The sequence below is a fragment of the Gopherus flavomarginatus genome, chromosome 3 (assembly GCF_025201925.1).
Source record: "Gopherus flavomarginatus isolate rGopFla2 chromosome 3, rGopFla2.mat.asm, whole genome shotgun sequence".
Taxonomy (NCBI): domain Eukaryota; kingdom Metazoa; phylum Chordata; order Testudines; family Testudinidae; genus Gopherus; species Gopherus flavomarginatus.
Genome location: NC_066619.1, coordinates 108,024,575 through 108,039,958, shown reverse-complemented (window position 1 = coordinate 108,039,958; position 15,384 = coordinate 108,024,575). Strand labels below are relative to the sequence as shown.

Below are 15,384 nucleotides of genomic sequence, written 5' to 3'. Positions count from 1 at the left end.
TTGGTTAATAGAACTTAAGAGAAGAACCAACCCTTGAGCAACAGAAGCAATCAGTCCAGGCAAAAACTTTTGAGCAGAAGCACGGAGAGAATAAAAACCTTTGTAGGTCCTGCACGCATCCATCACAGAAGTGTTTTTCCATCAAGTGGCATGTAGTTTCAATCAGAATCATTCCAGAGGCATATGTAATCAGATAGTGTTTAATAACTTATGTTATCAACCTATTTAATAGATTTTTGTAATGTAATTTTTATGAATTCCTGATTTGTTATTCTTGTCCCCTTCACTTCAATTCTTCACCAACCGTGCCCCCAAACAGCATAATACATGATGATGCCCCACTCCCGGAAAAATACCTTTCATTAAACTGTCACTGATAGCAATTCCTGCTATAGTAAAGATCAAAACATTAGAAATAAATTCTGTAAAATGTTCAGATTATGTATCTGCTTTGATTTCATCAACTCTGTGCATTGAGTTCTGGTAAAGTTAGGGGTCTGTGAAACAATCTGATGTATTTTCTTTTGGCAGGTTTTTAATGCATTTGCTCCCATGCCCTTTTGCTTCTCCATCCATGTAATGGGCAATTCATGTGAGCTTTAGAATCTTTGTTTGAAGTACAATGAACAAAACCAAAAGATATACAAAATTAGTTGCCATTAGATTCTTCATTATATCCTTGCCATACTCAAAACTAGTCTGGTGCTCTGATAACATGATTAGGGCTATGTGATTACTAAAATAGAAAATATAACTGTTTGGAAGATTGCTTTCTTTGTGCTTTTACTGCAACAACAGGTTAAGACTTCTGTGACTGCCATATTTTAAAGATGCCAGAATATACTCACAGAACTGCTGCCTAAATGCTCTATGTTTTTCTCTAGTTGAAGAAGAGAGTGGACAGAGCAGATCTGGCCCCGTGGAGGTAGGAAACAACCAGCAGACCTTCTAAAAAATAGAAGGGTTTTAAGTCTGAAGCTGAAATTTAGGGACTTCATGACACTGACAGCAACAGGAGATTCTAACCACCACCAATAGCCTGCATCATATCAATCCTTTTAGGAGTGCCATATCATCACTCCTATCTGGGTCATAATAATAGCCAATGCAAAACCTCATGAAGCCCCTGCCCCTTTGGGCAAAAGAGAACTAGGCGGTTTAGGGGGAAGGCTGATATGTCCATCAGCCAAGCCAACTGGGCCTCATGTTGACAATAGAAAAGGGAGGGAGCACTTCTGAAGTCATCTTTGGCTCTTCCTGAGTAACCAGGACCTGTTACAGACCAGAGAAACAATACAATGTAACACAGAAGAAATTGGTATATGCAAACAAGCACAGTCCTTAAAACAGGAAGGAGAAGTAACCTTAAGTTTAAAGGTTGACTGGAGGTAAAAAGGAAACCAGGAGTCAGACACCACTTCTTAACGTCTATCACAAGCATTTCTAGTGTGCCTAACACTACAGTATTTAAGCACCAAATAGTTGAACAATTAAAGATGCAGTATTTGTGCAGTAATTTTTATTTCATCTGCAGCAATATGTCTACAAGAAGTAATATATTTGTCAAATGCCTGCCTGGCAAATATAAGTTTACTCCTTCCCCTCTCTCACCTTGATGAATTGTTTTCAGATGTGATTATCATACAGACATTTATGTGTACTAATAATGTAACTGTAGCTTAGAAATGAACTGCTCAACATACTGATAATGCTGATCAAGATTATTAGCCTGGAAGACTAGTTATTGAACTGTTTCCCAGCACACAACACTATGGTAAGCTGAGGCAGAGGTAGAAAATGGATTAGGCAGAAACTTCAAAGTGATTTTATAACAACTGGATTTATTTACCATTTTTGTCCTGCCCTTACACTCAAAGACAGTAAGGCAATTCAGAACTATAATAAAATTCTTAGGCTTAAAAGAACATTGTACAGAGCAAAAAAAGACTTACAAAAAGTATTTTACAGTTGAACAAAGATCCAACATAAGCTCTGAGGCAAGAGCTAACTGTCCTACCGTGGAGTCCAGTTAGAATTTTGAAAAGTTTTCTATATGAAATTTTTAGAATTAAATGAGTTCTGTAGATACATGTCACGGTGTACAGTATCCATGTATTCAGCAAGTCTTTCATTTCATTACAGCCATATTATTTTAGATATGCCATCCTGCTACTACTTCTGCCAGACTGTCAAATTAACAGCCCTATGTCTCTTCTAAAATAGACTGGCCAACAGCCATCCTGTATTTTCTACTGATAAAAGCAAGCTGTGGCCATAAATAGCTCTTTAATCCAAATTACATTAAAAAAAAAACACACACCACAGACACTGAGCTGCTATTGAATCTCTCTCTTTCTCAAGGTTTTAGACAGACTTTGGTTAAGCTCAGTAGAACACAGCTTAATAGTGCCAGCTACTTCAGTGTTAAGTGTCAATTAGCAGCACACAGGCAAATATGTTTAACTGGATTTTTCAGGGTTGCACGAGTTCTTCACACTGGAGACCTTTCATCTGGACAATGGATAGTTAAACATAGTATACAACAAATTGTTTTGACAGGTGTGTGTGGGGGAGGGTCTTCTATTAGACTCAAGGTAAGGGTTAAGTTTTCTTAAAAATAATTTTGTAGCTCATAACATTGAATTACTATAACACTGCAGTTATGTAAACTTCTGCTTGACTTCTCACGTGTGGTTTTTAAATGTAGTTTCTAAACGTCCCTGAAAAATCTGATGCAACCTTAAGGCAGAGCATGATTCTGAAGTTTAAAAGTGTGTTATTTTTACTAAAGTTCACAATTACTGTAAAGCCTTCAAATTCTCTTTTTTCTGGGGGAGAGTAGTGCTATTGATCATATTCCTTAAGGTTTCTGCAGTGTGTTGTAATCCTCAGGCTGGGGCATGATACAAATATTTATTTGTAACACTGCTGCAATACAAAAAGGAATATCCATATTGTATGTGCCATCCCCCCCTCCAGTTTAAAAAAAAAAGAGGGGGGTGGGGAGCCTTGCTCAGATTATGCTGAGTCTCTCAGATGATTGTTTCTTTGGATATCCTTATGCTGAGCTGAAAGATCATGCACACTTGCAAATGTTACTCCTTTCAAATATTGAGGATACCTTCTGTCTGGTCATTTTTTGGTATAAAAATATATATGTAGATAAAGTATCCTGCCTGGGGATGGCTAATCTTCTGAAATGTTCATTCATTAGAATTTATGGTTTGTCTTCTCAGCTTGGGTACTTGGCTGGAGTTAGGGAGCTAGTCAGACCTCAGAACAGCTCCACCTTCTGACCATATATTGGGAAGCTAAAGAGGTTTTTTTGTTTTGTTTTGTTTTTTAAAAAGAGATAGAGGAGCCTCTGTACTTTGAAAACGAGGAGGAATAATCGAGTTATACTGTCTCACGAAGCACCACATGCCCACTTCTAAGATGGAAAAGTTACATAGGTGTAAGTAAATTTTACTTTTGTCACTCTGCTCCAACCCTACAGAATTTATCTTTCTTCTCCACTCCTCCCCAACTTTCTTCCCATGGATAGCTGGAGATATGGTGCACACTCTCCTTATCTACTGCTCTCCACCGCAGTGAGACAGGGAGACTTGAGAAGGGGCCAAACAAAACAAGCAGCAGGATAGATAGGCTAAAGCAGCGGTTCTCAAATCTTTCCAGACTACTGTACCCCTTTTCAGAGTCTGATTTCTAGCGTACATATCCCCAAGTTTCTCCTCACTTAAAAACTACTTGCTTACAAAATCAGACATAAAAATACAAAAGTGTGACAGCACACCATTACTGAAAAATTGCTTACTTTCTCATTTTACCATATAATTGTAAAATAAAATCTATTGGAATATAAATATTGTACTTACATTTAATGTATAGTATATAGAGCAGTATAAACAAATCATTGTCTCTGTGAAATGTTAGTTTGTACCGACTTTGGTAATGCTTTTATGTAGCCTCTTATAAAACTAAGCAAGTCTCTACATGACTTGATGTAACCTCTGGAAGATCTGCGTACCCACAAAGATATGCGTACCTATGGTTAAGAACCACTGGGCTAAAAAAAGCACAATCTTGATAGCAGCCTTGGCTGATATGAGTTCAGAACTACAAGTGAAAGAGTCCAAGTTTCTCCAGTTAAGCAGGGCCTGAAACTCAGTACAAAAAAATTCTGGACCAGTCCAAGCCAAGTCAGGAGCATTAGCAAACATACTTCCACTCATGGGAAAAAGCTCAAGTGGCACTTGTTTCTCTCTCGGCATCCAGGCCCTAAAAACCTCTCTTTCCCTAGGTAAGGGAGATCCACAGTGGCCTGTTTCTCAGTTCTCCAACCGACTGGAGAGGGAATCCCAGCAGTGGTTAGTTTCCTTCCCATCACTTCTCTGGATTAGGGCTAAGCAAGCAAGTTCCTTGTGCCTGTCTTCTTATGAGTATAAAGAAGAGAAAGCCTAGCATGTAGGATTCCACCACTACACTTTAAATTATTGCAGAGGACAATGACTGTAACCGGACCCTAAAGTATCTGTTACTCCTCCAGCTAATGGATAAATTGGCAAGGCTTTTGCTGAATTGTTTAGCTAAATGCAATAGTTGTCCACACTTAAGTTATCATTGTGCTTTGGTGGTCACATCAACACCACAAATGGAGCTGTTCACCCTTTAGCTATGTCTGCACTACGAGTTAGAGTTGCAGTTCCCTTGCTCGTGTACGCACATTCACGCTAAGTCCTAGCATAAGTGTAAGTAGCAGTGTAGCCATGGTAGCATGGATAGTGGCAGGATAGGCATGGGTGAGCCATGCCGGAGTACATACCCACCTGATTCAGGAGCAAATAAGTGTACATGAGCAATGGAATCACACCCCTAGCTCAAAGTGTAGATGCCACCTCTCAGAGCCAGTCCATATAGCATCTTTGATCACAAACCAACATGCTCTTACCCTCCTCCACTTGGACATGTTACACCAACATCCCCTGAAAAAGGCAAAATTTGCTATGTAGATGAATTCTTAGAACTAGAGGCACAGATTCATTGAACAGGCTGTGTTTAGCACAAGTCTGGGGCCTAAGAGACGTATCCATAAGCCACTTTTTACAGCTCACCACTCAGTCCTTAAAACTGAATGCTATGACCATAAAAGGTCATTATAGCAGCCAGACACTTCTTGACCACACTCCTTTTTGGATGGGCACATCTACATAAAGGCCAATGGGAAATGGCATAGGTGCCCACAGATCCCTCTATAGAAAGGGAATCCCCAAGTAACTAGTTAAGCTGTCTTTAAGTCTTCTTTACAATGCCAGGGCAGCACAGAGTAACTTAATGGTAGGCAAATCTCGCCCAATGTTTTAAGCTCTGCCCAGGCAATAGAACAATCACGTCAAGGTTTAACTGCATCTTTCCAAGTGAGATAACTAGAGATTTTTTTTTAATTGAAAGTCTGTCTAAAGATTATCCAACTATTCTTCTCAGAGAAGTGCTTAAAGTATCCCTTCAATATTACATTTTCCATATAGAAGTGTCCAATGTTAAGGTCCCTTGCAGTCCTATGATTCTATGTTTTAGTGGAAGACAGTATACAGTATGTTCTCTTACAAGTTCACATACAGTACATAGAGATGTCTTATAGAGATGTATACTTCCATCTACAGATCTGTTTTCCAAGTTGTTACACCGGTGAAATCACTACCTAAAAGAAGACCAAATTCCAAATGCTTGGACTTCCAAGCACCAGCTGCTGTGTCCAGAAGTCTTACACTTGAGTATTGGAGTGCTAACCATACTTTCCAATATTAATGTACCTAGCTTCTTGAAAGCCTCTAAACAACAGGCTTCAAAACCATAAACATCAGCTTCAAGAACATATAATTACTATGTTTTTGAGATAACAACTAAAATACCAAGCACTTGAAGAAACCCCCTTGCATTAGATTTACCCTGGACTAGAGTAGGGAGAAGACATCTGGTCCTAGTCCTTAGAGAAGTAGAATATTCTTTTGTCAAAGTCTATTTAAGTTAGAACCTGAGGATGCTTCCTGTTGGTTATAAAGACACTATATCCTGGGCTAATAATTTAGAGATACAAAAGAGCATCCTCAAGTTACTAGGAAATTAAATGCAACAAGTTATGTTCACACACTATTAATGATACACAGTTTATTATAAAACAACTTCTGATTCCTCTAGCAATACAAGTCTGTCACATTCCACAAATAGTTATAGTTCACACCCCAAAGACTTTCCAAAACACTTCTCTGGAAATTATCTACAGTCAAACCTTGCAATAACACGCCCCGCCATAATGCGAAATTGCATATAATGCAATCACAGGTTGGCTCCCCTTTAAGGTATAATACAGTACAGTACTGTACCAATGGTCCCCAACACCATGGCAGGGGGGAGAAGCTGCAGCCCTGCACCTGCCGAGGACAGAGAATTCCGAGGCTGCTGGCCCTGGTGCTCTCTGTCCCCAGCAGGCACAAGGCCGAAGCTTCTCTCCAGCTTCTCCGAAGCTGCTGGAGCCACTGCTCTCTGACCCTGGCAGGTGCGGGGCTGTGGCTTCTTTCCCGCTTCAAGAGGAGCCACGGCTCCCCGCCTGCCAAGGACAGAGAACTCCGGGGCTGCAGGCACCAGTGCTCTCTGTCCCCGGCAGGCGCAGGGCCACAGCTTCTCTCCCACTTCTCTTGAAGCCAGAAAGAAGCCGCGGCCCCGCACCTGCTGGGGACAGAGAGCACCAGCGCCCGCAGCCCCGGAGTTCTCTGTCCCCGGCAGGCGGGGGGGCCGCGGCTCCACTCCCCTGCTGGGCACTAGGCACCAGGGGCACTAGGCGGCACACATCAATGCACTGCTTTTGGGGACCACTGAAAAACTGACTGGTTTGAAAACCCACTATACCACAACCCCGCATTTAGCATGATAGAATTTTTTGGACCCCAAAGGTCACGTGTAAATACACGTTCCACTGTATTTACATTTGGGAAATAGCTGCAAACATATCTAAGGTGGCCATAGTGTATTTAAATTTAGGCAGGCTGCACTTCATTCCCTTCTAGCTGGCAAGTACTCAACTCCTGCATGTCTTTCTTCTTACTTCTGAGAAGGGGACATCTTCACCCACCCTGTTAAACACAGAGGTGAAGCAGAGTGGGCAGGAGAAAAATCCACAAACTTTTGCTGTTATTCTCTATATGATAGACTTTCTTCAGTACTGGGTTTATAGGACAGCAACACAACTGTTTATGTTGCTATCAACCTATCTTGACAACTATAAAATAAATTCCAAGTACTTATTTACAGAAAGCAGCAGAAGTTGTGGAGAGGGATTTAGAATAAAGAATATGCAAGTGGGGAAAGTAATTCTAATATCAACCTAACTCCATTTTTAAAGTTTGCAGTTGATTCTTTGTAACCTTGAGTGAATTTTTGCAAGCTTTTTTTTCTTTAAGGTTTAAAACCTCTCAGTGATTGATAGGTGCCTTTGCATCCTTTAAAAAATAATAAATAATAATAATAATCTCTTTCACAACGTTTGTTGGCATGTATACTTTAGATACTTTTCATATGCAAGGATGAGAAAATGTGACCCTGAGCTGACTCTTGCACCCCCCCCCCCCCACAAACCCACCCCCACGCTGAGCGCCAAACGGGAGCTCCTGCACACACACACCCACATTCCCACCTGCACCCCTCGCATCAAATGGGAGCTGCCCAGGTAAGTGCCTCACACCCAAACCTCCTGCCCCAACCCTGAACCCCCTCCCTCATTCTAGCTCCTGGTCAGACCCTTCGCCCCCAGCCCTGTGCTCAGTGCACTCCCACCCTCAGCTCAGTGCAGAGAGAGGAGGAGAATGGGCCAGAACCAGGGAGAAGGTAGGTACCCAGTGTATGTGGGCAGGACCAGGACCCCAGACTGGCAGTGGGCTGAAGAGGAGCTGGTGGATGGAACCCCTGAGCGGCAGTGGGCTGAGCCGCTCAGCCCACTGCCAGTCTGGGGTCCTGGATGCCAGCTCCGCACAGCCTGCTGCCCATCTGGGGTTCTGGCTGCCGGACCCTTGCCTGAGGGGGTCCCAGCCGCAGGCCCTGCTCAGCCCACTGCCGGCCTAGTGGAACAGAACTCCAGACCAGCAGCGGGCTGGTGGCGTAAGATCGACATTTTAATTTAATTTTAAATGAAGCTTCTTAAACATTTTGAAGACCTTGTTTATTTTACAATACAACACTAGTTTAGTTATATAATATATAGACTTATAGAGAAAGACCTTCTAAAAAACATTACAATGTATTCCCGGCACGTGAAACTTTAAATTAGAGTGAATAAATGAAGACTCAGCACACCACTTCTGAAAGGTTGCCGACCCATAGGTTAGGTTGATGAAAACTGCAGAGCAAATGGGGAGGTATCCCAGCATGCTGTGCAAGCCCATCTGGCACAAAGTCTTATAGGATATTTTCACATTGTTTTCTGGAAAGTCAGCAATTTGCCCATGGATTCCTGGAAACTAGGGGGCTAAATTCCCACCATACTACTTTCAACATAGCATAGTGCTTGTTGTATGCCATAATTTTTGCATCTTTTTTAAAACTCCCATAGTACTGTATAGTGCTTTTTGGTCTCTGCCATCTCTCTATCAGAAGCATGGACCTTGCAGAGCTCAGCACAATTCTAATAACCATTGGTAATACAGTATGTGTAATTCTACTGTATTTGCATACCTTCAATGAGTATTACTACAACAGTAAATGCGAGGAGGATGAAGCGGTGATGTTCAATCACAATAACTGGATACTAATGGACATAGTTGCTGCTGGCTATTCATGTCACTTCTGAGCCCAAGATGCAAGCACCGATAGATGGGATTGTATCATAGGGATGATAGCAATAGTGAAGAACTTTCAGATGAGAAAGGCCACATTCCTGGATCTGTGTTCTGTGCCCACCTCAGCCATTCAGAGCAAGGAAACCAAACTGAAAACTGCCTTGACGGTGGAGAAGTAACTGGCAGTCATGCAATGCTGGATTGCCCCTGGTCAGAGGCTACTCATTTTGAGCTCAAAAATCCACAGTCCCCCAAGTGTGCATCGCCATTAAGCATATCCTGCTGCCCATGACTGAAACTTTAGGCAATGTGCAGAAAAGAGTAGAAGATTTGCAGCAATGGGGTGCCCAAATTCAGGCATAAACAGCACACACACAACCCTATTTTGACACCATCCCACCTTGCTAGCAAGAACATAGACAGAAGGGGGTATTTTTCATGGTTATGCAAGTCCTAGTGAATCAGTGAGGGTACTTCAATGACAATGTGGGCTAGTTAGGGAAGGTACATGATGCTCACATCTTTAAGAATACAGAACTTTTCCAAAAGCTGCAAGCAGAGATACTATTCTTCCCCAACTGGTGCATTCCCATTGACAAAGTTGAAAGGTTGAAATGGTGATTCAGGGAACCCAGCCTACCCTTTGCTTTCCTAGCTCCTGAAGCTGTATACTCCCCATCCTGTAAGCACTAAAGAAAGTTTCAGCTAGCAGTTCAGCAGGTGCAGGATGACTGTTGAAAGTGCTTTCAGTAGATTAAAGGGTCACTGGCAGTGGTAACAGACTAGATTGGATCTCAGTGAGGCAAACATCCTCATTGTCATACCTGCATGTTGTGTATTACACAGTATGTGTGAGGCAAAAGACGACAGGAGGCAGAGGGTGAGGTGGACTGGCTGCCTGCTAATTCTGAACAGCCAGACACAAGGGCTTTTAGAAAAGCGAACCATGGAGCTATATGGCTGAGAGAGGTTGTGCTTTAAAAAAAGCATTAATAGTCAGTAACAGTAGCATTGTATAATGAAATAGTGTGCTTTTGCATGTACAGAATTTAAATGTGGATGAGTTTATTGACTCCCATTATGAATTATGTAATGCAGCAATTATGCTTGGTGTAAACTAGTAAACATACTCTGAATTTCCAAAAATTAAACTTTATGTGCTTTAGTGAGGTGGAGTGGCCTCCTCCAAGCCTGAGACACAGGGACCACTATGCTCTCCTTTGTGGTGGAGCTAATCCAGCCCCACCCCCTATGCTGGAAGCAGAGGGGAGTGACAAGAAGTATAAGAGCCATTCAGCTCAGTTGGCCTGGAGCTAATGAATGAGGCAGTCTTTAGCCTGCTGTAGGACTGTGGACTAGACCCTGAGTTGTAAGACACTCTGCCCTTGGAGGAGGTTGAGAGTGGAGAGGAGCTTCCGGGACTGCTGTACTCCACTTACCCCAAGGAGACTGAGGACCTGCAAGCTACGGAGCCACCTACCAATGGACTAGGGCAGGAGGTAGCCTAGGGGAACCAGACCTTGGTCAGATTGTGCTGGTGCAGTAGGAGACAGTGTGTTTTGGCAGGATCCTTGCTGACCCAATGGTGGGATCCCCTACCACTGATAGGGGCCCTGGGCTGGGACCCTGTGAAGTAAGGTGGGCTTGGATCCCCCTATTCCTCCTGCTAACCTCAATCCTTGGGTGGTGATCTACTTACTCTAGGCCAGAAGGCCTTGCCTTGTCTGTGGCTTGCCCTAGCCAGAAGGCTGCAAGCCTTAGGGGGAGAAATAGCTTATTGGTTTTGAGCATTGGTCTGCTAATCCTAGGGTTGTGAGTTCAGTTCTTGAGGGGGTCACTTCAGGCTCTAGGGCAAAAATCAGTACTTGGTCCTGCTAGTAAAGGCAGGGGGCTGGACTCAATAACCTTTTGGGGTCCCTTCCAGCTCTGAGATAGGTATATCTTCACATTAAAAAAATGAAATAAAAAGCCTTCACACTGTGTGCACTGTCCACCTTAGCCAGAAAGCTGGGCTAAAGACTACCTGATGGTTATTGCTCTGGAGGGCCAGAGCCACTGACTGAAAGTAGTGTCCACCCAAGCCTGGGCTAGAGTGCAAATTAAATGTTTATTGCCTGACTCAGCAGGTCAGAGTGGCCCCTATGTATGCAAAGAAACAGATTAAAACATTTTAGCAGCACTTTAAACGCGTGACATACTTTAAAAACATCAAATAAATAAACATTCACATTTACATATTCATATAACGTTTCATTCATGTTACAAAACATGTTGTGCATTGTGGCTAATCCAGTGGTAGCACAGTTCACAGCAGCTTGTGTAGGGGAAAGTTCCCCTGTGATAAGGAGAGAAACAAAGCCACCATTCCCAGAAATGTTTGGGAGAGGATTGCAGAGTACCTCCATGAAAGTTTCAGCAAGGATGCTCAAGAGGATGAGAGGGACAGCCCTATTCAGGGGAACAAAGAACTTCAAGTGGTCCCAGCAGCCTAATCCAATGAGACAAAGAATAGAAAAGTGGATGCCACCTTTCTTCTACCTCTATCAAAACTGAGGACAATGATCTTATATAGACTGTAATTCTGACTATCCGAATATTTTTCTATGTTGTGCATTATAGCTGTGTTGGTCCCAGGATATTAGACAGAGCCAGTGAGGTAATATCTTTTATTGCACCACTTTCTGTTGGTGAGAGAGAAGTTTTTGAACTTACATACAGAGGCGAAACTAAGCCGGTACAGTATGGTATGGCATGTTGGCAAAAGCCAGCACACTGTGCTAGACCGCACCGGCTTCCACGGCAGGGATGTAAAGGGCTCAGAGCTCCTGCAGCTGCGGGCAACCCAGAGCCCTTTGAATCCCACCCGCAGGTTTGGCGGCCGGGCTGGGGCCAGGATTTAAAGGGCTCAGAGCTCCCGCGGCTGCAGGGAGCCCAGAGCCCTTTAAATCCTGCCCACAGCTCCGGCTGCCAGAGCTGTGGTGGGGATTTAAAGGGCCCAGAGCTCTGTGGCGGCCGGAGCCCTGGGCCCTTTAATTTCTCCTAAGCCCCAGGGGTTCCCACTATCTCTGTAACTGGGAGTCCCAGGTTGATTTCCCAGCCACAGCCGGTGTCCCAGGGCCTTTAAATCTTGAGAGGCACTGCCTCTGCCGGTTCAGGCTACGCCTCTTCCGGATGAGGCCATGCCCCCCTCAGGACTCCTGCAGTACCGGTAAGTCCTGTAAATTACTTTTACCCTGCTTACACACCTTTCAAAAGCTTGTCTCTCTCACCAACAGAAGTTGGTCCAATAAAAGATATTACCTCATGCACTTGATCATACTGATTTTCTAATATTTTAGAACTTAAGTGAGAAGTGAAACACCAATGCCTTTGTTTTCTAAACTTGCAGATGGGACAGATGCCATTTTCAAATGGGGAAAAGGAGGGAGAGGAGATCTTGGGCAATAAAAAGTAAAAAAATGCTTATAAGGAACAATATAGATACACATTTACCTGAGCTCTCTTCCCCTTTATAAAAAGACTCATCTGTGCTTCCCTGTCAGGACTGCCTTAAAATCCATGTGACTGTTGTGGTATGAGTAAGTATGCTGGTAACACGGCAGGTAAGGGGTTGGGGGAGGAGAGAGTATGGTTGAATGGCAAAAGTCAAGGGGTTACACTAGATAGGCATCCTTCAGAAAATGAAAGTGAAGCCAATAGAAAGGAACATGAAGATGATCAAAGTTTAAGCTGGAAATCAGGAGGACTAAAAAGAATTAACAACTCAGAAAGCTAACTTGGGCACCCTTGTGAATAGTTCCATTAAAACAGTAGTTCTCAGACTTCTGTATTGTTGACCCCTTTCACACAGCAAGCCTCTGAGTGTGACCCCTCACATAAATATAAAAAATGTTTTAAATTTAACACTATTATAAATGCTGGAAGTGAAGCGGGGTTTGGGAAGGAGGCTCACAGCTTGCGACTCCCCAGTAATAACCTCACAACCCCATAAAGGGTCACAACCCCCAGTCTGAGAACCCCCGAGGTAAAGTTTTAGCTGAAAGTCGGTGAGAATTACAAAAAGGAGTTAATATTGGAATGTTTAAAGACTGGAATAGAAAAACATTAAAAGAAAATGGCACATTCTCACCTGGAATAGTGTTCCATTATCTCAAAAGGAGATACAGCAGAAACAGAAGTCCAGAAACAGAAAATAAAATAATCAGAAGAATGGAGAGGCTGTCTGAAGAGTGTGAAAAAAATCAGGACAATTTAGTTCAGAGGGGATTAAGTGAGGTGGCTATCCAAAGAACAATATAAACTATAGGAACAGAGTAGGGGATTCAATTAAATTGAAAGGTAATATGTTTAAAACTAATGCAACAAAGTGCTTGTTTAAAAATAAAACTCATAATTGGCCTACCATGAAATATCATTGGAGCAAAGAGCTTAGCAGAAATCAAAGAGTTAAACATTTATATAGATGAGAACACCTAGTGTCACACAAGATAAGATAACTCCTCCTTACTTCAGGGCATAAGCTAACCTCTGACTGACAGGGAGGAGAAAGGGAGCCCTAAGTACTAGTACTGCAAAAAGAAGGGAGAATAACAGAACCAAGGAGACAGGGAGCAACCCACAGCAAGACAGGAAATAAAAAACAAATTAAAGCAAAGGCTAAAAGCAGAGAAGTCCAAGGCGAGAATTCAGTGTCCATCCCCTTACCTCACCAAATCCACCCCTGCTTACCGAACCATGCTCCAGAACCTCAGTTTTGTGTTTGTTTTGAAGTGGTTTCTAGCCCTCAAAATGAGAGCCAAATGAAAACCAACGCAGGGCTGCCCTGAATCAGGAGACTCCAACAGCTCTTTCAGTGCCTATTCTTATATTTTCACACTTCATGTTTTCCCAAAAATAGCATGAACATTTAATCAGTAAACACTCTCTGATGAAAGCCATAATAGTCAGGATTAATGGGGGGGGATCCCCACTCCCCTTTTACTCTCCCTGTACCCACCTTTAAAGAGTAAACAGACTATAAGAGACAGAAGAGTTGAAAGCTGGTACTATAGCTGTTATGGAGTAGCCCTGCCAATTACTGCATTTATTTATTTCTTGGTTTTAAATGTTTCTCTCTGTTGAGCAAAAGATGCTCCGAGAACAGGAAAGTCTATGCAAATTATCATTACTCTGGAGAGTCAGTTTCACTAGTCAATACGCCTAAAAATATCAGAGGAGAAAAGTTACTGCTTATAACAAAACTAGGTGCGTGACTCAGAAAGAAGTGGCAGTGTTTGCCCACGTCCCTCTAAGCCGCCTACACAGAATGACAGGGGCGGTGAAATACAGGTGGCGTCAGTTTCAACATCAAGTTCCCTTTCCCCGACTCTCTCAGGTTTACGCTCCCGCTTGACAGCGATTCTGTAGCGCCGACCAAGGCCACTGACAGGCGCTGACCCAGCCGCCTGGTTACCAGCAGCGCCCTACCGAGCAGCCGGGGGAAGTGCTACATCCCCGGGGGGAGACCGCAGGCGAACGGGGGAGAGGGGAAGCGGCAGCAGGGATGGAGGGAGGCGGACGGTGGAGACCAAGCGTCTTAGCAGCCCCTCCGGTGCAGCGGCATGTCCCGGGGCAGCCCCGCGCTCCCGCTGGGGCTGCCGGCTCGGGGCTTCCCTGCCGAGGATACCCGGGGGACAGGGGGCGGCTGTGTCCGCGGGCCTCCCCGCGTCCCCCCGCCGCCGGGCACCTCCTGCCCGCGCTCTCCCCACCTGTTGGCCGCCAGCCCGCCGCTGGCCCGGCCCCCGCCCCGCCGGTGAACAGGACAGGGCAGCGGCCGGGGGCGCGGGGCCGCACCGCAGCTCGGCTCGGGGTGCGCGGAGCCCCGGGGAACCCGACTCGCCGCCCGCGTTACCTCCTCGCCAGCGCCCTCCTCCGCTGCGCTGCCTGCGCTCGCCATGTTCCAGCTGCCCGCGCACGGGGCCGCCGGCTTCTCCCAACGGCCGGCTGGCGGCGCCTCCCTCCGGTAGGGCCCCTCCGCGACGGCTTCCCCCTCGCGCCAGGCGCTGCCAGCTGCCAACCGCCCCCTCCCCTGCGGTCGCCGGCTCGGAGTCTCCGGCCACCCTTCGCCGGTCCAGCGGGGAAGAGGAGCCGCTCCTACGGCCCTGTCCCGCCCCCTCATTTGCATATCCAACCCCGGGCAGCCTCCTGCGACTTGGCTCTTCTACTGCCTACATTTGGGACACGCCCCATCATTTGCATGCCAAGCCCCCCCCTCAGGCGGGCGCCGACATTCTAGGTACTTTGCTCTGCGAATGGAGCTTTCCCCCTCAGGGCACGAGAGCGTCCCACAGCGCCTCTAGCCCCTGTCCTGGGACAGCCACCCCTGTCCCCCCTCCAGCAGCCTGCCTCAAAATCACAGCTGCGACAGCGCCAGAGGCGAGCGCCTCGTCTCCCCGTGCTGCAGCTCTGTCCCCTGCTGCAACTATTGCTGCCAGCTCGCATAATTTTATCACCACTGGACTGATAAGTCGGGGCGCTTTTTTAAGCCTCAGTTTGCAAGATAGTGGCTGCCCACCAAGTA

At 44.9% G+C, this 15,384-nt stretch overlaps 1 protein-coding gene across 1 annotated transcript in view; it reads right to left on the bottom strand.

Annotated features, from left to right (window-relative positions):
- TTC39B (tetratricopeptide repeat domain 39B) overlaps positions 1 to 14,900 on the bottom strand; it is a 103,729-nt gene extending 88,829 nt beyond the window's left edge. Inside the window, exon 1 of the mRNA XM_050942923.1 lies at positions 14,716 to 14,900. Within this exon, the coding sequence (XP_050798880.1) occupies positions 14,716 to 14,760 (45 nt within the window). The 5' untranslated portion in view covers positions 14,761 to 14,900. The remainder of the gene's footprint in view (positions 1 to 14,715) is intronic.
- Positions 14,901 to 15,384: the final 484 nt, after the last annotated feature.